Source organism: Strigops habroptila, chromosome 1, assembly GCF_004027225.2.
Source record: "Strigops habroptila isolate Jane chromosome 1, bStrHab1.2.pri, whole genome shotgun sequence".
NCBI lineage: Eukaryota > Metazoa > Chordata > Aves > Psittaciformes > Psittacidae > Strigops > Strigops habroptila.
In genome coordinates, this window is record NC_044277.2 from 23,137,764 (window position 1) to 23,162,293 (window position 24,530).

The 24,530-nt window shown below is 40.7% G+C and overlaps 2 protein-coding genes across 7 annotated transcripts; both read left to right on the forward strand.

Moving 5' to 3' along the window:
* Positions 1–24: 24 nt before the first annotated feature.
* MTERF3 (mitochondrial transcription termination factor 3) lies at positions 25–15,844 on the forward strand. Of its 4 annotated transcripts, none has more exons than XM_030479474.1 (8): positions 25–187; positions 721–1,075; positions 3,252–3,404; positions 4,426–4,615; positions 7,791–7,938; positions 9,207–9,278; positions 12,066–12,227; positions 14,472–15,844. In XM_030479474.1, the coding sequence occupies exons 1-8, from the start codon at positions 62–64 to the stop codon at positions 14,664–14,666; spliced, it is 1,401 nt and encodes a 466-aa protein (XP_030335334.1). In that variant the 5' UTR covers positions 25–61; the 3' UTR covers positions 14,667–15,844. The 4 variants fall into 4 exon arrangements, with proteins under 4 accessions (XP_030335334.1, XP_030335343.1, XP_030335352.1 ...); XM_030479483.1 differs by having other exon boundaries at positions 724–1,075; XM_030479492.1 differs by lacking the exon at positions 12,066–12,227.
* Positions 15,845–17,584: 1,740 nt separating this feature from the next.
* LOC115605274 (cytochrome b-c1 complex subunit 7) lies at positions 17,585–23,614 on the forward strand. Of its 3 annotated transcripts, none has more exons than XM_030479504.1 (4): positions 17,585–17,744; positions 18,993–19,064; positions 20,993–21,159; positions 22,125–23,614. In XM_030479504.1, the coding sequence occupies exons 1-4, from the start codon at positions 17,633–17,635 to the stop codon at positions 22,200–22,202; spliced, it is 429 nt and encodes a 142-aa protein (XP_030335364.1). In that variant the 5' UTR covers positions 17,585–17,632; the 3' UTR covers positions 22,203–23,614. The 3 variants fall into 3 exon arrangements, with proteins under 3 accessions (XP_030335364.1, XP_030335381.1, XP_030335373.1); XM_030479521.1 differs by lacking the exon at positions 17,585–17,744 and adding an exon at positions 17,841–17,862; XM_030479513.1 differs by lacking the exon at positions 17,585–17,744 and adding an exon at positions 18,478–18,538.
* Positions 23,615–24,530: the final 916 nt, after the last annotated feature.

The following is a 24,530-nucleotide window of genomic DNA, read 5'->3' on the forward strand; positions in this document are numbered from 1 at the left end:
CGAAAGGAACGGCTGGGGGGGGAGGAGAAGAGGCGGAGCCACACCGCCCTTTGAGCAAGCGATGGGAAGGACGCTTTTCTGCCCGCCTCCCCCCTCCCGCCCTGCTCCCGAATGGTCTCACCCGAGTTGGGGGGGGCGGGCGCCACACACGTGGGCTGGGCCGCGCAGGGAGCGGTGTGAGGGGCAGGTGAGGCGCTGGCGGGTCCCGGCGGGCGGGTGGCGCGGCCGGGGTTGTGCTCACCTTTCCTCCCCTTGTCCCTTCGTCCCCCGGGCTGGGCTCGGTGCGTGCGGAGCGGCACGGGCTCACGCTGGCTGCGAGCAAATGCTGCCGGCCTGCGGAGGCCTGCAAGGGGCGGCGAGCGCGGCCCGGCTTCCACCCGCCTTTCCCTCGCCCTCCCCTCGCCCTGTGGGGAGGTGATGTGGTGCCTCTGCACGGAGGGCCCCGTCCCTTGCGGGGATTTAGGTCCTGGCAGGGTTCCCCCCGTGTTCCCAAGGGAGCTGCTGTCATTCACAAGAATTCGGCGTTGGCATACACAGTCAGTTCTTCCCCTTAGTTATGTCTCCTCCGTTTGTCCCACGTTTAAAGCCTCAAAGCGGTACTTAGCGCTTTGTAGCGAGTAATTTCTGGTTTTAATGCTCAGGGAATTAACGCTTACGTTCCCAGCCCTGCGGGCGAGGCGGGGCAGCGCCTGCGTTATGCCTCAGCTGTTTCTCTCCCAGCAGGATGCTGTGCTGAGGTGGAAGATGGCTCTGGGGGCTCGGCAGGTCTCCCGCTGGTGTTGCCTTCTCAAAACGTCCCGTGCTGCTGAATTTCCTCGGAGGCTGAGGAGCTGCAGCATTACTGCTCATGCATGTCGTGAGTTTGCCCCTCTGGCTCTGCTGCCCTCCAAAAAGAACGTTCTTCTGTGGAGGTTGCAGGCGTACAGACATGTATCTGTGCTAAGCTGTTCTCCGCCTGACAGTGCCAAGGATGAATTCTTTTCTTCTCCCGAAAGTAACTTGCCTTCACCAGTAGAACAGGAACAAGCAAAAGCAAAACCATTACCTGATCTGAATGCAAAAATACTGTATGAAGGTAAGAGGCCTTAGGGATAGCATTTCGCCTGAATCTACAAATCCTGCTTTCAGTATTAGTCCTGGTTGTCCTTTTTTGGCCTGTTTATCTAAAATATTTATCTGAAGTTCCTGGCTTTCACTTGGTTTTAGCCCCACAGTTAATGCAGAATTCCTGTGGTCACCCTAGCACACAAAGAAGCCAAGATAAGGATGATAATGTTTTAGGTAGAAATGTCAGTCTGGAGCTGCTCTTTGATGCTGTTTCGTAACTCTACTTGCAGCAGCTGAGCATTTGCCTTTCTCTCATAGATGTGCTGGTAGAAAATAAAAGGGTTTGTTTGGTTTTGGTGTGTTTTTTGAGCAAGGGTGGCATTGGCCACCCCTGAAGCAGCTCGCACAACACAACCGTTTGTATCAGGGATGAACAACAGGAGGCAGCAGAGTGTGAAGCCTGCTTAAGCACTGCCCTGATGAGAAATGCTCGTCCAACCGTCTCCTGAGGACAGGAGTTAGATGCAAGGTCGCCTTGGTGCTGTTGCCTCGAGGAAATTGCCTCACTCTTCTCTATTTTTATATCTAAGTGAGGATACAAAAAATACCACCCTCTGAAAATAATTCTAGTACGCTGAGGAAGCTTGCTCTGGATTACTAATCAGTCTTGTATGTTCAGATTCGGCTCTGAGCCCTGCCAATTTGGATCCTACAGAGCTTATTTTTGGGGTGGCTCAGAGCTGCAACTGAGATCTGTGTGTTTATGCAGCTGGTTCTGGAAACAGTGCTGCACCAGAACTAACAGGTCAGCCAGCTCATATGTGTCTGCACCTGTGGTGCAGTTTATCTACGTGCCAGATTTTTATCTGCCAGCAGGCTTGCTGTTGTGTATGTGTGTGCAGAGCATTTTGCCCAGTTGGCAGTGTATATAATGGAATAAACATAATTGCTAACTTTTCTGTTCTTGTTGGTAACTTGAGGTACGTTTCCTCATAGGAGGTCTAAAGAACTTAAAGCGGCAAAAAAAGGGGATCTATGCTTCTGGAACAGATCTTGGTGTATATTGGTTCAGTCCTCAATAAGTTCAAAGAAAATATTTGATATCCATATAGATTCCTAGCAAGTTCTTATTATCATTTAAGGTGTAAACCTTGCTAAAAATGTTTTACTGTGCTTTTGTTCCCGAGGCTTTGAGAAGGATAAGTGGCAAGACCTTCAACAGCAGTTGAGCCAGTCTATGCAACTCTTCCTGGAACATTAGGATTGTCTTTCTTACTTTGGAATCTGTCCTGGTAGTTCTGGTGTGGCTTTGTTTTCTTGACATGGAAGAGTGTTACCCTAGTCTCTAGGGAGTCACTGTACAAAGGTACAGGGCACCGAAAATCCCTATCCTAAAGAGTTTATAATAGGGCTGTTGGTCAGTAATCGGTTTGATAGTTGAGGTGGATGCTAGCAGCTAGCCTGCAAGCAGTAATCTTGATCCAGCTGCTGTGAGCTCCTGTCAATGGAAAAATACATCAGTTTAGAGGAATTCTTTTTTTTTTTTTTTTTTTAAAGAGCTCTGTAACTTGGAACACTGAAGGGGAAAGAAGCATAATGATGTTCACTTGGAAAACCTTGAGGAATAGGAAATAGAGCTTTATTTCTTTAGCTATTAGAGGTGGTGCAGTCAGCAGCCATTCTGTAATGGATAAGACAGGATAGCTTGGTTGGAGTTGGCTGTGAAATACCTTGAAAGAACAACTGGAGTTCAGGCATCAGATTCGGAAGAGGCAGAAAAGTAGTGGGCTTGTCAGATTATGAGAAATAATCTTTGCAGTAGTGTTTGATCTGGATATGATCGAGCAAGAATGCATTTGTGAAGACACAAAAGAGATTCTTTTTCAAGAAGGTGATGTGATTTGTCGTCTGCAGTTATCAAGGCTGCAGACTGAAGGCAGGCTCGCTGGGTGCCACACTCAGATTTGGCCAAATGAGCAAGAGTTGATGGGCACTGACAAGGACATGGAACAGAGACAAAAACTGTCTGAGGTTTTGGGAGTAGAGTCTGTTTTCTTATGTTTTTAAATAATAATAGATTGGCTGTTCATCTCATGCACAGTGTTCTTGCATTTTGAAATAGATCAAGAGATCTGTATAGCATCCAGTAGGAGCAGCTTTGTCTTTCACAAAATGCATTTGAGTCTTCTATATTTGTTTCTTAGACTGGGATGATGTCCCACCTTCATCTGCTTTGGAGGAGATTTCTGAGGAAGAAGCTGTGCAGATCATTGCAGAACCGCTTCTTCCCCTTCAGTCTTCCACATTCCGAGATTATGTTGATCACTCAGAAACCCTGGCAAAACTTGTGCACCTAGGTATGTGTGATTTTGTTTGTGTGATTTGTCTACATCTGGAGCTTTGAAGATTCTGTAATTTGTGTTCTGATCTTACTGGTTGCCTTGTAAACTTGAAAATAGGAGCAGAGACCAATGGCTAAAAGCAGCAGAATGTTTCCAGGGTAAATGAAAGAAAAGAGAGGGGACTGCATGACTCCCTAGCAGTGTCATATTACTTGAAGACAAAGCTGGCTATTTTTAGTCCCTTAGTGCTGTGGATGTTAAAAGGAAGCATCTTCCACAGCTTCCGGAGGTGGGGAGTACTTTGTTTAATTTGATTGGTCCTTCTTTTGGGTTCATTAAGGATGTTTTAATTTGCTGCAAAAGAAATTGCAGGTTTCCATCCATGGAAGGAAGGAAGAGCGATTTCTGTGCAGAACCTTACAAGTGGGGCACAGTAAACTGGGGAGGCAAGAAGGAAGGAAGAGAACCTTACTTCTCATCAAAAGCACTTGCACTGTGCAGGGATAGCTGAGTTCAAGGTTGCTGGCCACTTCCTTGTTCCCCAAAAGTGCAAGGAGAACTAGAAGGAGGTTGGAGAAATAGATATTTGAGGGGGAGATCTGGGCCCATGTAGTAACAAATTTCTACACATGAGCCAGTATCCAAAGGCATTTCACTGCAAAATTGTCCCCTTCCCTTGTATAAAGGAGTTGGGAATTCGTTGCGCATACACTTCTATGCAACTGGAGCAGGTCTCTATGTAAGGCATAAGCTAGTGTTCTTGATTCCTTGTATGCAGAATCCACTGCAGAATCCACTGCAAATGTCTTCTTTCAAAAAATAAACTCAGCAAAAGTGTCTAAAATGACTGCTTGTTTTATCTGGAATCTTTCCACAGGATACAAAGTGCTGTGACCTTGCTGTGCTAAGCAATTTCAGTATACTAAATCAGTGCATAAAAGGAGTAGTCCTATGAATTCCAATGTGCCTTTGTGAAACATTTATAGGAAGTAGGGTCTGTGTGCAATTAAAATAATTTCTAATTTTGTTTGTGCAGGAGTTGACTTATCACAAGTGGAGAAACGTCAAAAAGCAGGTCAGCTCTTACTGACCTTGGACTTTGAAAAAGATATAAAAAAAATACTTCTGTTTCTTAAGGATGTGGGTGTAGAAGACAATCAACTGGGAACATTCCTGACCAAAAATCCATACATCCTTGCTGAAGATCTGGAAGCTTTGGAAACGAGGTAAGCCTTTCAAATAGCAGCAAGGTGTTAAGCCCTTTGGCTTGAAGATCTAGTTTCCCAGTTGGCTTAACCTTGCCTGAACTTGTGTTGCTGCTGCTTCCTTTCTCCCTTGATCGCTGGCTCCGTGTTCCTGTGCCTTCTCATTGGTCAACATTAACATGTGATGATATTCTAAGTTGAGTCAACACCCCGATCCACCTGAAAATGGCCCATTAACAAATTTTACTGCTCGTCCCTGTTTCTCTGCCACAGAGGAAGCAGCTTGCCATCCTGAGCCACTTGCTTTACCTGTGTCAGCTTAGATTCCAAAACGTTAGTCCCTGAGGCTTTACCTGAAGTTGTGGAACAGTATTAACCTCTTCAGTCATGCTTTGAGACTGCTCTTCTAGATAACATGTCTACCCATACCTTCCAAGTTCTGTAGTAAAAGAAGCAGACCAGATCTCTTCTGTGTTTAAATCTAATAGCAGCAGGTGGTTTTGGTGACATTTTTTCTTCATTGTTGAGCTCAAACTGAGCACTAGACTACAATGAACTAATTTGTGTGTTTGTTCACACTTGTATGGCCCTACACTGTTTCTCAGGCCATAAAATGGACTTTTATTCTTAAAATTACTCCAGACTGGCTTGCATTGATTCAACAGTTCTTTTACAGAACAACTCTTGTGTGTATATGTATGTACACACTTTGTAATGAACTCAAAACATCTTAGTATTTAAAAATTCCAGAAAAGAACGTTTTTCTGCTTGGCTTTTGCACGTAGTAGCTGTCCAAGACAGAAATCTGAAAATATGGCTTTTTTGGAAACAGGCACGTCAGTAGACTCCTGTCTAACAGACCCAACTTTTTTTTCTTTCTCCTCTGTTCTTCCATCTTCCTTTCAGAAAAATATCCTGAAAGAATCTGTGTTATTTTCCCAGGAATAGTTTTGAGTCTAAATGTCAGAGTTGCTAATACTCTTCTGAAGAGAGTATTTTTGGCATGATAAATATTCTAACTCTTCTGTGAAGTCAGAAGTCAGCTGCTTTTCGATGACTGTCCTATGGCATTGCCTGGTTAGTGAAGTAGAGGCTGAACAGGACAATCCAATTTCTTCATTTTCTGCAGCCTGGTTCTGCAGTAAGTTTATCTTTGGCACTGGTGAATGCTTTCCTACAAGCTTTAAAGTAAGTGTGCTGTGGAGGGTGTGTGGCAGGCTGTGGATTGAATGTGTCTCAGATAGCTGTCTTTTGAAAGCTGAGTATCACCTTTGCATAAACACTTCGGTGCAGATGGACATGGTATTGGTTACATCACTCTGGAATGTTTTATTGCTATGGATTCCACGTTGCCAGGAAACAAAACACAAATTTCAATAGATTTGGCATTTGACTTCAGATAAACACTGTAAAAGTCAAAACATTCCATAATTCATAACAATTCTGACAGTTGCAAATCAGTGTCTGTACTGCAGCTGCACCAGATGCTTTGTTTTATGGTATTGTTAATGACGACTTGAAACTGTTAACATGCTACATAGAACTGCTGACCCCTGCAGCAGAACAAGGGCTAACCTTGGTGCCAACGCTCACAAATTTATCTCAAACTTTGGTCAGGCTGGATGACTGTGCTTCTTTACCATATTAGTTTATAGAGTTATTCTCTAACCGATTATTCAGGTTATTACAGTCTTGCCATCCTTCTTTTAAGCTTCTTGCTTCTCCAGGATGCAAATAAATGCTTCAGGTGTGAATCTTCATAACTTGTTAAGAAAAAACAAGCGAAGGGGAGTCAGGACAACCAAAAGGTTTTATTTTTAATCTGCTCACTTAGCTGCGTTTCTAGGATGCTTGGCACTTGTGCCCTAGAAAAAATTAATGGAAGAAGTATAGCGTAGCCAAGCTGCAGCATTCAAAACATAAGGGGATAATTTTTGAAGGGCCAATTGTTTATTGTTGTGTTCTGCATTTTCTCCCCCTCCTACCCTTGCTTTGTCTCTGAGGCTTCTGCAGTCAGTTCACCAGCACTGTCTGGAGCCTATGCTGCTACCTTCTGTGTTGGGGCGCCTGCTCAGTTAGGAATTGGTCCTCTAGAGCGTGTTCTTAGATCTTGCATCTAGAGGTTTTTGGCTGTGATTACCTCATTTTTGAGGGTTTGTGAAAAGAGAGGGAGGTTGTCGTGACTGGAAGGTATTTTTATTTTCTTTCTCTCCACAAGACATGATTTAACACGCAGCCCATTTTTTGCCAAATATCTGCTTCTGCAGAATATTCTGCAACCTATTTAGTATTTTAATTACTGCCAGATAAAATTGGTTCTTGTATGCTCTAAGTTCATCTGGCAGCACATACTTCTGTATATGCTCATCTATAGCATAGATGAAACTAGAAAGAAAGAAAACTTCTTCAAATTGTAGTTTGGTTGGCTTTTGTTTTTTGTAGAAGGCGGCGCACGGGTCAGTAAGTCTTTTTATTTTGTGTGCTGTATTTCTGACCCCTTTCCTTTTTCTGGAAGCTGTGGTAATAATCTGCTGCAAGTAGTACTTGAAATAGGATTTCATTTTCACTGAATTCAACAAAGTTTGGAAGTTTTGACTTGGAAAGAAAGAAGGAAAGCTCTGTTAAACACAAAACCTTTAGTCAGCTCCTTTTCCTTTCTGACAACCAGATGTTTTGTAACTAAATCCTTGGACCAGTGACTGAAAGTAGGGACCTATTGTAACAAAAGTAACTTCTAGTGCTATTGGCAAAAGAGGGATGTATATGAGGTACAGTACTCTGTTCTTTCAGAAGTAGAAATGGAATTCATTAAAATAGCAAAAGGTTGTATATATCTTCTTGTCCATACCCTATGATGATCTATTAATGTGTTTCCAATCTAGGAGACAGGCTGGTAGTTAAACATAGGTTAACATAGTTATCTGCTTAAGTACAGCTGGAAGGAATTAAAATCTGTCTTCAGTATTGACATTCTGCTCTGAGGTTTATTTTACTTCTAATTAATTGGAAGGGATGGTATTTTGCTTTTACGATAACTGCAGATTTCCCCCTAATTATTTTTGGCAGGGTTGCATGTTAATGCTAGAACATCTGTCCGTTTATAAGATATCACTGAGGAATTTAAGCAAGTACTGAATAAATGGAGGCAATAAAATTTTCATCACTGGATTTTATTTTGTTTTTGTTCTCTTTCTAGAGTGGCTTACCTAAAATCAAAAAAATTTGGTAAGGCAGAAATTGCTCAGATGGTCTCAAGAGCTCCATATCTGCTGTTGTTTTCAGTGGAAAGACTGGATAACAGACTGGGTTTCTTCAAAAATGAACTTGGTCTCAGTGTAAAAAAGGTAAAGACTGTACACTGAAGTCTTCAGGTATTTTGTTAGTGACAGCTGTAAGGCCTTGGAACATGAATACTTCAAGTGTTTGGAGGCTATCCACAAACATCAGTGACATTACTGATGGTAATATGGAGGGTTACAAGAGGATAACACGATTTTAACTGTCGATAGAAGCAATATGGACATCTAACATTCAAAGGTCCTGAAGTACAGTTCTTGAAGATGATCTGCTGCAGGTTATTGTCAAACAAGCATGTGTGTGTCCAGTTTTATTATCTGAGGCGGGTCAGAGGACCAAATCCATTGCTGAAACAGCAAGCAGCTTTTTTAACTTCTAGAAAATTAACTGGCTTTCTTCATCTCTTCAAGATACTATATCATACTTAACTCATTGGTCATTAATAGTCTAATCTGCAAATATCATCTCAAACTAAATGCCAAATCACATGCTCAGCTCACCAAGAGCAGCCCCTGGGTTCACTTGTCAGTGCTTACCACCTTGCATGCTTAGCAGGTGTTTAGCACCATGCTTTGGGATCTTCAGAGGAGGCAGTACGTGGAATTCTGGGAATAAGTGGGCACTGTTAGTTGTTTCCTGCACTTGCTGGGGTTTGCAGTGAATGTCAAGTTCCAAGTGGAATCTGGTGTTCTTCTATTGGCTTCTATTAGCTGAATGGTCACATAGCTGTCATGGTGCCTGTTGCTAGCCTTTCCATGCTTGAGGTAAGAGATCTCTCTGGGAAAGGGTTTAGTCACTGCCTTGTACTTGGGGCGGATTACAAATAATCACACAGCTTAGGGCTTGTGAAGTAATTTCTTATGTTGCCATAACACTGTGGTTAAACCAGATCCTGAGATAGACAAATTCCACTGCAGCTGAAAAATCCTTTTATAGCCTCTATCAGGTAGTGTTTTGTTTACTTTAAAAAAAAAAAAAGGTGGGAAGAACAACTTGAGCACTGAGAGAGACTGGGCAGTGAGCATACTTTCTGCTTTTGGGTTATGCTTTTACTCCCTTTTCTTGTCTCTTTTACAACAGTTACGTTAGTTTTTGTTTTCCAAACAAACATATTTTTGCATCTTAATGTACTGCTGCTTAATGCAAACTCATCTTTGGGGTAGAAATAAAATGAAATGTAAGTGAAAGTGAATCCTTTTCTGCTGGGGGGAGCAGGAGGGAGATTTGTATGAGATCTCTATCTTCCGTTCACAGACAGATTCACAAGCAAGCTTTCAGTAATAATCCTTCTTTTGTGTGTTTTCCCTGACTGTAGACAAAGGATTTGGTAATCCGTCTTCCAAGGCTTCTGACTGGCAAATTAGAGCCTGCAAAAGAAAATCTTCAGGTGAGCTTGTTAATAGAAGTGTATTGTGTATCAACATAGTTTAAGAGTTGTCAGAAGATAAAATTCCTGGAGGAGAACCCTGCGCAGAAAGAATTAAATGAAATCATTTTAGTGGGGATATAAAATAACTGAGTGTTTTGTTAAACAATATATTTTCCTCTATAGCTTGCGAGCTTATAGCATACATGGAGCAGAATCTCGTTCTGTTCTCTACTCTGATGTAGGTTAGAGTCCCTTCCTGCCAAAATTGCTATCTGATGACACAAATTGTTACCCCTTTCTTTACAATGAGTGGGAAAAACACTCTTTTTTTTTTCCTCTCCCCTTAATTACTATGGTTTTTCGCTAACTTGGGTTGTCCATGAAGATTTAGAAGCAAGAAATGTGCAGTTGATTATTTTCCTCTTGGCAGGTAGCTAGTCTGCCAAAATGTGCATTTGACACCTATTGTCTGATAGCAGATGGTCATTATTAACAACTGTTGGGTAAATAACTTCAAACCCATAGGGACTCCTTTAGCTTTTGAAATGCAACTATGTATTGGTTTAATTATTGTGCTGTAAAGCCATCAAGGCCAAACAGCATGATGTAGTGTAACAATTTCAGAAATCCCATTATCCTGTAATGCATAACTATGGATTAAAATGTATAATTTTCGGACAGACTCACTGCTCTGAAACTATTAAGCACTGGGAAACTTGCAATCTGAAACGTGTTTGTGTGGTAAGGGAGGAGACTGGAAAGTAGCAGACTTTTCCAATTAATAGTGCTTTCTTTTTAATGAACATTGTTTCCACAGGCTAGGGATTCAGTATATTATAATGAATGTGGTTTTAAGATCCTCAGTTCTATGCAACTATCTTGTCTATCTACTAAAAAGTGTATAGTGTAGCATCCTTGTTTTTAACATATGCTAGAGAGGGAGGAAGGATTTTTAGACCCTCACTATTCAAATCTACTAATGTTTAGCAGCTCCAGCCTTTCAGGAAGTTGGATGTCTCAGATTCAGAATCTGTGTCCAGACCTGTATGTCCTACACTGGTGGGGGGCAGGCAGTACTCAAAGTGAAACAACAGACCAGCAGTTCAGAAGTGATCTGGTGGTATCCCTTGTTCTGTAACAGCTCTAAGTGAGCTGTTACTTAGAAACAACTGCTGCAGCTGGCATGGTTGTCAGAAGATAGCAGTCATGGACTAAATGAGCTGAATGATGTCTTATTCCCTCCTCTGAAGGCTTCATCAAGTACAATTAGATTCACTGGTAGTGTAAAACTGGAAAGTTTGCATTATCATTGCCTGTTGTAGGAATCATACAGAGTATGTCGAATATTGCTGGGGCTCACACAGTAAAAGTATTAGCATATGTGATTAGAGCATTACTGAATATTAAATGTTTGCTGTCAAACTGAGTGCAGTCAAAGCAGCTTACACTTGAGCTCACTGTTCATGTCGAGAGAGCTGTTCCATTTCCCAGAGTAGAAAAGAAAAACTTAAGATTCTTGCCACAGTTACCTGTACAGCGGGGCCAGCTATTTAACGTTAGGTCTTACTCGTGTGTGTTAATGCAGTAAATTACCCCTGCCAACTCAGATCTGTGGAAGACATCACTAAAGTGCAAACACATCTTTTCATCCTTGAATGCTGTCTTAGCTGATTAATATTTCATGTGATATGCAAATATTTATAAAGCAGATAAGGAAGAACGAGGAGTTGAAAGACCTGGTTATAGTTGCCTCTAGAAACAATTTCCTGTAAGGATCTGGAAGTCCTAAGGTAGCTTCAAAACCCAGATCCTAAGCTCATCCCTTTGTATTTGCCAGGCAGTTTTGGCAAAGAGCTGCAGTCTTGGCACATCAAACTGGAAAATCAAAAAGCAGCAGCACCTTTTTGCCAACTGAAGTACCTGAGTTGGATTTAAAAGTCTGGTTGTGCTGACTGGCAAGCACACCCACTTCATGACTGAAAACAAGCTGCTTGTAAATGTCACTGGAGGACAGAAGAAATGGCTCAGTTACCAGACACCCTTGTATGCTGAATTCCTTTCTCAACAACTCAATGAACTGCTTGCCATTCTGCACTTTGGGAGGAGTGCTCATTATTTATTGAAAAAATGTGTTTTGTTTTTTGTTTGGGAAACCATAATTGAAGTCAAGGCAAGCCAAGTCTTTTCCTCTGAAAAAGAAATCTTACTTTAGACATTCACCAACTGTAAAATAAATTGAATACACTATATTCTGCACATCTCCTTCAGGTTCAACAGACTTCAGCTGAAGATGACAGGACTGAAATTATGCTCTCTAATATAAAAATATAATTTAGATACATTAGTGAAAGAACTAACACATTAACAAAAGTAGTCACTAGCTATTTGATTGCTGTGTTTTACAAAGCTCAACAGCTCCACAACTAGAAAGTCAGTCTCTTTTGACAGCTTCGTATTAAATCTGATAAAAGATGCTTAGGGGAGAATTCTTATGCTTGTAACTGCTGTGCATACTGAGACACAGCTTTTTTGTTCATATCTCAGACAAGCTGAAAAATACATAACATTCACAGAAGTAATCTTCACTCCAGGGATACTTTATAAACAAATTACACTTTAATCCAGAACAATAAATAATTTGCACTGACTTGAGAAGAACGAGTGGCAGATATTATTGTGGGTTGCATCTTGTTGCTATGTGACAAAGGGTAGAAGAATTTTGCCTCAGTTTATTTCAGTGTCACATTAAATTAAGCTAAGTTTGCTGTAGCTGACTTTAGAAGATAAAATTGTGCTCTTTTTCAGGTTTGTCAGGTTGAACTTGGTTTTCAACGGAATGAAATTCAAGAGATTGTGTTTAAAACCCCCAAGATTTTAACTGCAAGTAGAAAAAAACTCAAACAGACATTTGACTACTTACACAACATAATGGGCATTCCCCACCACATGCTTACTCGCTTTCCTCAGGTGAGCTGTTTATCTGGGAATAAATTGTAGGTGTTCTTTGCACAGTTGCTTCACTAGTTTGGTGCTGAAGGTAGAGCCTCACTGTCTGTAGGACACATGAATTCCACTTGAATAGGCTTTTACTCTAATTGGGATAACTTTCATTAGAAATTCAGCAACCATTGAGGATTCAAGTGTAGAAGTGCTGCCCTTCTTCCCCTGGCACATGTGACTCCATCACCTGCCACTACCACCCTCAGTCTTGTGAATTTTTAAGTTTTCAGCAGAAAACTTTAGTCATGCTTATCCTTTCTGAATTCATTCAAGAGAATTTACTACCTGTTTAAGGATTCCTTGTCCTGAAATCCCACCTAGCTAAGAGACACAAGGGAAGACAGATCATGCATACCATACATATATAACATTTATTTCAGATTTGTCTAGTTAAAAAAAATAAATTTTACGATTCTAGGTTCTGAAAATATAGTTTAAAAGTAAGAGACGTGCTGCCTGTTAGGCAATCGGAATCTCACTGATGTTCCTAGTGCTGTGTCAGTAGCTAAAAAAAATCCCAGGACTGAAAATAGATCAGTTTCTTGATGACTATTTTGGTTTTTTTTCTATCTCCTCTTTACTGTTATTTCCTCACAAATTAAAAGTTGAAAGCATTAGTCATTTCATCCAATGCTGACATGCAGTCACACTGGCTTCTTGCTAGGAAAAAAAAAGAAAGTACAAATTACATCTTCCGAACTGCAGTAATTTTCTTCCTAAAGCAAGCCTAGTAGGGAATCTCACTGTCTAATCTAGCTGGCTAAAAAGCCAAAATTATATGGGGAAATGAAACTACTCTCCAGGATTTTTATTACTTGCTATTTAAATGTATCTTTGCTTAACAAGGATCCTTGTTATAACTAGTGTCACTTTTGCCCTCCTTGATGTGTAAATGACCCCAAGTCTTGCTAACTTCCTTCTCAGTTATCTTATTGTTGGCTTTGTGGTGGTTCACCTAATTTTTTTCCTATTGTTTGGAAGAGCAAGGGGAGAGTATCCTCTATTCCTTGTTCTTGGCGCAGTCACCCTTTCTCTTCCCTGTTTTTCCCTTCCATCCTCAAAAACTGAGTTTCAGGATATAGCTAGTGCAACTCTATATATGGTCTGGCCATTAACTTGTGCATTCACAAATTCACATACTTGTCTCCATCTGTTATTGCTTCTATCCTGAGTAACAGTAATGCTGAAAATAGAGGCATACAGGATTTTTTTGTCACATCCTCTCTGATGTTTCAGCAGCTGTTGTAACCATCCTTCCTGTCAGCCAGCTCTATAAAATGGTGGTGAAGGATCTTTTTTCCTTTTTCTTCTGACTCCCTTTTAAAATTCAATGAAGGCAGAGGACAGTTTTGCTTTCTGTCCTAGTTCAAACTAGTTTGCATCCTCATGCATCCTTCCTTCAGCAGTGTCTCCTTTTTAGTAAAAACTCTGCTTACTTTCATTGCTGTAGGGTTTGCGTTTTCACCACTACCTTCTCTAAAGCAGCGTCTCCAGTTGTACTGCTCAGAAATGCAGTTAGATCTCTGCTTTTAAGACTTCTTAACTGTGCATCTCGTCTTCCCTACTTCTCTCTCCTTTTAGATGTTCCACTGATTTATTTCATGTTTCTCTTACCATTGCTCTTGCCTTTGACTGTCTAGAATTCTTTTTGTCACAAGTATCTTCAAAGGTAGGTACTGCTGTGCCTTTTGGCTGCATTATGACAGGTGACACAGATACTCCTTTTCCGTTGCCACTGTGCAGGTCCACTCTTTTGTGGTCGCCTGCTCATTTCTTCCTTATAATAATGCTTACCTGAATCTGGCTGTATAAATAAATGCTTCTGGTAGCATAGGGAAAATACTTATGTATTCCTGCTCCCTGTTTTTGAATGTCTCCTCTCCATTTGCCTGGTTGTGATTACACAAAAATAATATAGCTAATCTATATAAACAAAAAACCTAACTGGCTTGAGAGTTGTATCACTCCCTGATTTCCCTTGTGGTGTGTGTACGTCAGTATATTGTATTGAAGCATTTATTTAGAATTTAAATAATTTATATGTAAATGTAACATACCTGGTGTTTGACATAAATGAGAAGAAAAGATGCAAATTATTTGTCTTCCTAGATCTTCAGTTTGTTAAAAATAATGGTCTTATTTTAGATTCTGAAATACCAGAGTCTGAAATTTAGACAACCTAAAAGATTCTTCCCTTTCTTTGTTTCTTAGGTTTTCAACTCAAGGCTATTTCGAATCAAAGAGAGACACATGTTTCTTACGTTCTTGGGAAGAGCCCAGTATGACCCAGCACAACCCAGCTACATCTCTCTGGACCAGCTGGTATCCTTGCCTGATGAGGTATTTTGTACAGAGATTGCCAAAGCTTCTATACAGGACTTTGAAAAATTCTTAAAAACACTTTAATTAGTAGCACATGTAAAAAGGAATAAAGTTATGAAATAAACATGTTTTATAAAACTATTCCCTTCTTAATTACTTGTTTATGGAGTTGTTGCTTCTGAAACATTTGTAGGATTTAAAGGCTCACAGTAATAGTTTTCAGAATGTATTTCAGAAGGATTGAGTGAATATGTCCATTGCTACTGATGCAGTCCTTGTAATTAATGTCTAACTTCAGAGTGAATGATGCAGCACACTAACAGAGGTCTGGGAAATGGAAAAACTGGCTAGTGACTTAGTGGCTTATTCCCCGTCTCGCTCTTTGTCTTCTCCCCTTCACACCACCCCCCTCACCCCCCCAAAAAAAGTTACAATAACAAGCTAATGCAGTAGAGAAGTGTTTACCGGCTATTATCTTAAGAGCTAACAGTGTTGTTCTTTTCCTTGCACGGCAGAAAGAAGTACACTGTTACATTGTGTGAAGCCCCTCATATAAAAAAGCATTTTCAACAGGTTACAAAGGTGTTTCTATGTGAAGCTGGCTGCTGAAGTTAATATCCTAAAAGCTGTGCAGTGAAACTTCATTTGAAATAGCAAAGAAAATCGGCAAACTGAATCTAGGCAAATTACAGAAAGAAAATAAAGCTATAAATATCCCTGAAATCTAAAAGGAGCTTATTTTAAGTCACTTGTCTCTTCTTGTTTGGGGGGAGCAGTTTTTTCCCATCCTAGTGAGATTTGCATGACTTTAGTAAACAAGTAACCATATGAAAAGAAGCTGTAGTATATACTTAGTTGGCATAATTATCCTGCTCAATGTTAACAACTGAAGTAAATGCTAACATGAATAATCACAGGAGCATTAAAAGTATTTAATCCTACCAGTAAACAAATCACATTAATATGGAATGATCAGATGCTTCACAGTTTGTTGTGGTAAAGTGAAGAAATGGAGTAAGCCCAAATGCAAAATGTCTGATAGTTTCTTGTTTAGAAATTTCCATTCTTTCAGTTAAAACAGTTCAGGAAACTGAAATCCAGATGTTTTCTTTTGGATTTAAACTTATTTAATGAAAAAGCTTCAACGTTTTAAAAGCTCAGTGTTGGAGCTTAAAATAGCAATTTGTATGCAGATAGCAGAATAAACTTCAAAAGGTTAAATTACCCTAAGAGGTGGGAAATAAAGTAAGGTTAAAGAGACATTTAAAGAGTGAGTACAGTAACGATATCTGGATTATGACTTGCATCTTTTATCCAAAATAAAAGAATTGGAATTTGAATTACAATACCCAAGTAAAGGACTGTTGTCAGAACAAGCAGAGTGCAAAATGATTTACTGGGCCATCACTTAAAAAGCCACATTTATTGTCTGTAGTAGTATCTGAGATGTCCTCTTTTGTCTTCTGTTCTTGTTTCCCACTCCATTGGCCTGATCACTTAAAATCCTCTACTAAGTAGATGGTTCTTGGTAAAGATGCATAACAAATTTCATTTAAAATGGTGGCTGAAATGTGATGGCTGAACACTTTATATCTAACTCAATATGCTTATTTAGATTTTGACTGTATTAAAAGTATTAATTAAAAGTGGATCCATAATGCCAAATAATTTGCTTTTGCACGTTTACTCTGCTGTCCTTATTATGATCTGTATTACCACATGGTAAACTGTTATAATACAAGATTATATTATATAATACATATATTTTGAATGTCTCAAACTTTGGGCTTTTAATTCATTTAGTATTTTTAAATGTAAAAATAATTGCTGCCAGAGCTAAAACAGGTTTTTTTAAATGTTAAATGCATAAGCCTATGCCAAAATAGCTTCCCAGAAATACCATGAAGAAATGAAGCAAAATATCTTAGGGGAGTGCTAAAAGGAAAGGGGAAAGAGCACAGAACTTTTTGAGGATCATGCCAAATACTTTTTGGCTTTAAGATTAAAAAAAAAAACAGGTTTTAGAATAAATGTTTGCCCTAAAACTTACTGCACTCTGCTGTTCTTGATAAGGGCTAGCAGCTTTTGATTGAGCATGTTAATTGAGGCTTGCTGAGTATAACACAGCAAAGGCTGCTTGCGCTCTGCTGACACGCAGCCTGAGCTGTGCTGTTTGCTTGTGTATCGCGTTCAGCTGCGTGCTCTCCTCACTGAAATACCTACTGTAGCGATAGTTCTAGCGTAATTCCACATACTGATTTCTTTAGAAGTGCAGTGGTCTGCTTATGAAGGAATTGCTGGGGAGAGGCAGCGATCGGTGCCTCAGGAAACAGCCGCTTACCTGGCAGCTGCGATACCTGAGCAGAGAGAGGTTTCTGCATCTCCGTGATTGGCTTGGTTCTTTGCTTACTGTGCTTTAAACTGATTTTTAGTTGATATTCACCTTCACAGTTGGTCTAAAGAGTCTTCACAGCACCCAGTTCTGCTGCCCTGATTGACAGCTGGGTTACCTTACACCAAAGCCACTGCTTGTTCACATCAGCTCTCCAGGGAGAACAGCAGTCGCTACTCAGGTGAGACCCGGAGCACATCTAGCAAAGGCGACGCTCGGCCTAGTGCCAAAACACGTTGATTTTTGCGTCGCTGCCCGTTTGCAGAGGCACTGCGGTGCGCACATACCGTGAGGAGACCGCGCTCTATGTTACTTGTTCTGAACAAGCGCTGACTAATCTTAATTACCGATCCTCCAACACCGTAACCGTTATTTAAAGCCATCGCAGGAGTCACGGGCTTCACCGTGCCCGCCTGCGCCTCCTCTCTGTCACTCTTTGCGCCAGCGGGTGGTACCTCAGAGCAGCCCGGTGCCCCGCGGCGGCAGACGGCCTAGCGAGAGGCCCCAGCCCGGAGGGGCCGCCACGACAGAGGCTGATGAGGCACCCCCTGTCCCTGGGGATGTTCGGTCCGCCCGCGTAAAGCCAAGGGCACGGAGCTGGAGCCACGCTTCCGCCGCCAGTACCGGGCCGCCCGATGCCTCCGCCCCGCCGGGGCGCATGCGCCAGCGCCGGGGCGGCATTGGCGGGCACGGCGCGCCCCCGGGAACGCGGCGGGTTACCCAGAAGGCAGCGCGCTGCGCCGAGGTCAAGATGGCGGCGAGGGCGACTGGTGAGGCGGCGGAGGGTGCTCGGGGGTGGTCGTGCGGGGCTGTGACCGTCGCGCTCGCGGTGGTGGGCTCGCTCTGTCCCGTCCCGCTCCGGGAGGCGAGGCAGGCCGTGACAGGGAGGTGGGGAGCCGGTTGACGGTGTGCGCCGTGTGCCCTTGACGGGGACAGCGCCGCAGCTGAGGTACCGCCGCCAGGGCTCTGGCGGGCGGGTTTCCTCGCCGTCCCTCCCGAGCGGCGGCCCCTCGGTCTGGGCCCCAGCGGAGGAGCCTGGCTCTGAAACCAAGCTTTTCTGAGAGCAGGAGGGCAGAAGGTGCTCGGGGAGGAGCGTCGGGAGCGCTGTCCTACGCGGATACTGGCACCAGGCTTAGATAGGCTAATGTTATGTCTTCTCAAGCCCTAAAAAACGAAGGAATAAGGCCTGATGAGGGGGCGTGCGGATGGTGTACTGGCATTACACGTAGCACTGGTTTTAGGGGGTGTCACAGTAAGATGACCTGAAGGACAGCTTGCCCTGGCTGCATGGCCCATGTTGTATGGTTTCAGAGTTTCTAGACCCCTTGTTGAGTTACTTAGATGGTATTTGGTACTACATTGTATTTGATCACAGGTAAAAACACCTTTGCTGTCCAAAATCGTCGTTAAGGAACGGTGAATATTCTGCATGTGGTGTGCTTTATTTTTTTATTTTTAAAGCAATTTTTGAGGTTTCAGTGTTGACTTTCTAATTGACTTTGTCAGCTTTTTGGAAAAGGAAGCTCTGGAATAGTATTTAAGTAACTGGAGAGGAGAGCAGAAGGTTAACAGCATAATGATGTGCTGTCCTTGAAACCTTATTGATCCATAGTGAGAGCTGTGGAACTTCAGTAAGTTGTTTGAAAAGCATGATGGTTCTGCTCTATGTAGAACATCATGTTTTTAGCTCAAGTGAAAGTTATGCAGTCTGAAAGTGTTGATGCTGTGTTGGACAATGAACCATTAGCTTTGTTCCAAGTTTTAAAGCAGTCTAATATTCAAATTTAGTGAAACAGAGGTCAAATTATTGTATATAACAAGCACTCATTCTACCTGTTCAGTGTCAGTTAAGGGATGCTGAAAAGCAGAGAGGCGAAGTCATATATGTTCAAATTCAGACTTGATGCAGTGTTGCATTAGTGCATGGGAAGGAGGCCAGCAACTGTTTGTGTGCACTTGTAGTAGTGTGTAAATGTTGAATTTTATCTTGCTCTGCAACTGATGATGGTCCCCTTCAGTCGCAGGAAGCGGTCGCCTCATGGACAAGTTTCGGAAGTGGTATTACAATGCAGCTGGATTCAACAAACTAGGTAAGTGTTTTATAGAGCTTCAAGAACTCTGCAAGTCTGACAGTCTTCAAACAAGTTATGGTTCATAACTGGTCTGTGTGCATGCAGCTTGGCATAAGTCTTTTTGGTCAAAATTAGCTGCTAATTTTGTGGGAAAGAAGTTAGCAATAGCTTTAGTCATCATGATTGTGCCTGGTAATGAATCATTGACTTTTGTGTTATTTCTGTGTTTGCCCTTGTTTTCAGTGAAATAACTTGTAACAGCTAAAGTTAAGCTGGAGCAGTTGAAAAAACTTTCACAAAGTGGTCCTGGAAGCTTTATTATTTATCTCTTCCCACCAAGTCACTTTCACTGGCCAGTATCTTCTAACCCAAAGGCTGCCCTTGAAGCTGGACAGGTTCCCGCTGATAGCAGTCAGGCTGTGTGCAATACTTAGCATATGTATCCAAAGTGCAAAAAAGGATTTAGTTAGTTCTGCCCTTTGCATCACCATAAATTCACTCGGTGTCTCTCTGGCCTGCACAGTCATGAAGTAGGTGTAAAAATAGTGCATCCTTAAGTAGAGGAGGTTACCTTGGTGATACTGTCTTCAGTTTGTTCAGAGTTACCAAGTTTGTTTCAACTATTTACGTGGTACAACTGTTCTTGGATGACAAGAGGGTCTGAATATCCAGAAGCCTTAATTTACTACTGACCACAATATGAGCAAATATTTTAAAGGAATTTAACATACCTGCCCTGAGGAAGTTAGAGGGGAAAAAAAAAGAAAGAAGGCAAAAAAAAAAAAAAAAGCAGGACAATTGTGGAGGAATAAGTGTGGGTCTTTCCTGTGGAGATGCAGTGCTTACCCCCTCTTTTTATATCTGTCTGCTGAAATTCTTCATAGAAGCATAGAATGTTTTGGGTTTGAAGGGACCTTAAAGATCATTTAGTTCCAAGCCGCCTGCTGTGGGCAGGGTCACCTTCCACTAGACCAGGTTGCTCAAAGCCCAGAGTTCTTTAAGGTGTTAATACTTTTTGCCGCTTTTTTGGGAATGTGACTAGAAACTGAGGAGGACCACCACGTTTAATGTAGTGATTAAACTGGCAGCCATGCTCCCTGTGCCTTTGAAATAAATTACAAAACTGAATTCAAGAATACATAGCTTAAAAGAAATTTCTGTTTTATCGGGAGACTACTGCCAACTCGGTCACACGAGATCAAAGCTGTTAACCACAGGTCAGTGGGTATATTCCTCTAATCTGCATCGGTCTTGGGATGTTACAGAAGTAACGTTTTGTTGTGTGTTGTTAATACTGAAACTTAAAGCAGGGTTTGTTGAAGTTAAGGAATCCTTTATTCCACAGGCAATGTGGAGGTGTTCTTGGCTTTGAGAGAACTAGGTGCTTCTCCCTGATTTACCTTCTGATTTGGGGCAGTGTGGGAGGGAACTAGCTCATGCACAAACATCTAGCTTCAGGTTTCCATAGCTTAATATAGTCAATGGAGGTCTATAATCATTTTGCATAGTGAAGTTTACTTCAGTGCTGAAGAATTATTCTCTAGTCACATCTGTGGCTGACTGACTGTAATAGATTCAGAGCTCTTAAACCCTTTTCCCAGACAGTCACCTTAAATACAGAGGTAAAATTAGATGAGCATAAGTTCACCCTTCAGATCCAGAATAGTTATTGTTCTGCACATATACTCTTATGAAACATATTGAATTAAATACCCATTTTCCCTATTCCTCCTTCAGAAAAGGAGTAAGAGCAAATAAATAGAGTATGTGAAAGCCAGTGTTTAGAGTTTGTTCTCTCTGTGAGTTATGGGTGGTTCTCTTCTGGATTGGTTTGGGGTTTTTGCATTGGAAGCATTTTGCCCGCATTACGCGGAAACACTTGTGTCAATCGTATATCCTATTTAAGAATATTTATTCAGTGATATCGTAAAATCTTCTTGGTACAGGATTAATGCGAGATGATACATGGTATGAAGATGATGATGTAAAAGAAGCAGTGAGGAGACTCCCAGAACATCTTTACAATGAAAGAATGTTTCGCATAAAGCGAGCGCTCGATCTAAGCCTGAAACATCAGATCCTTCCAAAAGACCAGTGGGTGAAGTATGAAGAGGTATGTGTACAGAACTTTACAAAGTTTTTCTCAAGATGACAAAAGCCGAAACTGTAGCTCAGAGCCATAGGACATTGTTTCTATTCAGACAAGACATTTCTTCTAAGCTATCAGATAAAGAAATACACTGTAACTAGCTTGGAAAGTCTTATAAAAGGTCTCTTGCTTTTCTGATTAATTTCTTAATTTTATAGAAAATCATGAGCCAAAACTTTTATTAATAAAGATGCCAAGGAATGATAATATAAAGGGAAGTCTTGCATTAAAATAAGTGTCATCTTGTAATTCGAAAAACAAACTACACTTTCCTTTTCAGATGTAACTAAATTTTTATTTGTAGTGATTGATTCACAGACTTTGTATTACTGTCCATCTCTGCTGTAAGAGAGGAATCTTGTCACTAAACTTTTGACTATGGGATAGCCTAAGGGTATTATGTTTCTCTATATAACCAGGGGCTGTTTCTTGTGGTCTTATTGGTGGTATTTAGGTAACTGCTGCAATGAATAACTGGCTGTGTCGTTCCTTAAGCAGCAGTTTCTTTGTGAGTGGTAAACACTGTGAAAATGTTCCATCGAATCCAAGTTCACAGTGTTGTTTGAAGTTAAGTTCAAAATTAGTTCCTTCAGAATATTACAATTGGACTTAGAACTAATTAAAGTGGATATTGTACATTTTGTTATCTGCCAAAAGAACATTATTTCTAAAGATATAGTTGGAAGCATCACTTAGCTTGTTCATGTTGGCGAGGCATTAGGAATTAGTGGTTGCTGTGGTAAAGAATTTGTCACTGCAGACTTGGGAGATACAACTTATACCTTATCAGAGTAAGTAATGTTTGATTTTAATTTTTAGGTTAGATTTTAGTCAAGTCAGAGGACAATGAGAGACAAGTAGTCTGTAGGAATAGCTTGAGATGTTTGTGGACCTCCTGTTAAGTTTTAATATATTCTCTTCTTTTTCAGGATCAGCATTATCTTGAACCATACCTAAAAGAAGTAATCCGTGAAAGACTTGAAAGAGAAGAATGGAACAAGAAATAACTATTGAACTACTTCATGCGAATATCCACATATTTCTGATATTTTTGAACATTTGGTTATAGAAGTCTACAGGGAGGCAAATGTGAGGCCGAGGAATACTATTTCAGCTTGTTCATTGAATCTATTCATCCAAGTAAAATAAACATGTCAAAGTATAAAACCTACTTGGAAGAGTTCTTTGCAAATGTTAACAAGCTAATGTTGAGATCTTTCCTATGAGCATATACATTACATATTAGCTTAGTGGTATGCAGTCTTCATTCCAGCTTTTTGATTCTTACTCTTTCCATAGTACAGCTGTTCTCTGCGGTTGTAGGGTTAGGCAAGAAACACACAAAGCTGTTGGCGCTAGTTGCCCAGTTAAATTAAAAAGGGGTTGCTTATTTCTGTCATCGCTTCTCCCTGGAGACGACGATACTGGCTGGATGTTACAGTGGCATCATGAGACAGCAGAATGCCATATTCTGTAATATGTATGTGCGTAGATGCACAGTAATGGAAAATATAGGTGATTCCTTAATCACAAAATCAGGAAGTGTTTCACTAGCTTTTTGTACCATATACATTATTAATTCTTAAAAGACTCTTTTCCTGTAAACCATAATGACCATCTCACTTCAGTTTCTTGAGATTTTTTTTATCCTCTTACAAGGTAAAAGTATGCTGATGTACTTTCAACAGCATAATTAACTTCCCATATATTTTCTTCGTTGCTTAAGTCATGCTGTTGTATACAGTGATTGGTATCAAGTATTTTAAGTGGTCAGGCTTAATGATATTTGAGATATACATGGAATTTGGGCTCTGCTTAAATAACAGAAGGATTTCAGTTGTATCCAGAAAATACTGGCCCTTGCTTGCTGAAGACCTCGAGTTTAGTCTTCCATAGTTTAATAGTGTTAATTTGAAACAGATTTTAGTATTATGTGTGAAATTCAAAGCCTATCATATAGCCCTCTGTATGAAACACATAGTCTTGTGTGATAGTCCCAAGGTTTATGTTTTCCTTTGTTATGCATGCTTGTCTGTCAAATGCGAGAACCCACTGACCGAAAGCAGAGCAATTTAGAATAAGCAAAATTGCATAAATATGGAGTAAACCCTATCTGCAGTTTTGAATTGGTATGCCCAGATAATACAGTACTGGATTAGAAGTTAGAATGGAAACAGTCTTTTAGCTTTGTTCATTACTTTAACTAACCTTCATCTGCTTGCTTCAGTTGCTCCCAGCTGTAGGATGGATTCAGTGATCCCTGGATGAAATATTTATTACAGAACTTCACGGCCTGAAGCAGTAAAACACAGTGCTGCTGAAATATCTGCATCACCGATATTCCTTGAAAGTCTGTGGGAAGATTGTATTAATAATGTGATGTTTCTTTCATCTCTTGTAGTAAAATCTTATTATGGAAGCATACGTAATTTGGGATTTTTTTTGAGAACTTTCTAATTTTCTTCTGAGAGGCAAAAAAGGCCTTAATTTTCACACTTCTACTTATAGAATTATTAGAATACTTAATTTTTCTAGTGGAATTAGAACTATTTCATCTGTTAGAATAATATTAGAAGACCTACCTGTCTAATGGAAATAGCACTTGAAAGGCATAGCTGGTCAAAGTTCTACAAAAGCTGGGACTTTATAGAAATACAGCGTCTGCTTACTTGACCATAATTTTGGATTAAGATTAATGTGGTTCAAAAGTATCTAAGAAATTACTTGGTTTAGAGAAAAGGGTTTTGTTGGCAACAGCACTTACAAGTAGGCTGACCTTTGAGGAGAGTGCAAAGCAGCCATGCTCCAATTGGCCTAATGTACCTGAAATCACTGACCTCTTTGTACTCAAATTTAACATTTTTAGAGTCAAAGGCAAGTAGAAGTAGTTAATAATAGTCTTTTCAAGTGATCTTTATAGCAGTTCAGTGGAAGGAAGGAAAAGGAAGCCATGTTAAGAGCTTGCCTGCTCACTGAGGCTGAGGTGGTTTGACAGCTTTCATTTACATGTGTTTTCAGATGCTCCTGACTTGGATTGATAATTTTTAAGTTCCTGTAATGTGCAGTAGTCTCCAATTGAGGTATTTGAAAAATTTCAGTGAGTACTGTTTAGTTGTATCTTAGAATGATATTAGTCAGGAAAATGTATTTGTTGGGTTTTCTTGGCAGAGATGGGTGCATATTCTTTGAGAATCTAAAAATAGTGAGAAACACGGAGGAAGGGGCTGAGCGTAAGAGAGGGCTATCTGTTGCCTGGGAACCAGGAGCTGTAGCAGCTTTGTGTTAGAGGCTGTAAACTCTTACCTAATATGATATGAGATCTGGATACTTGTGCT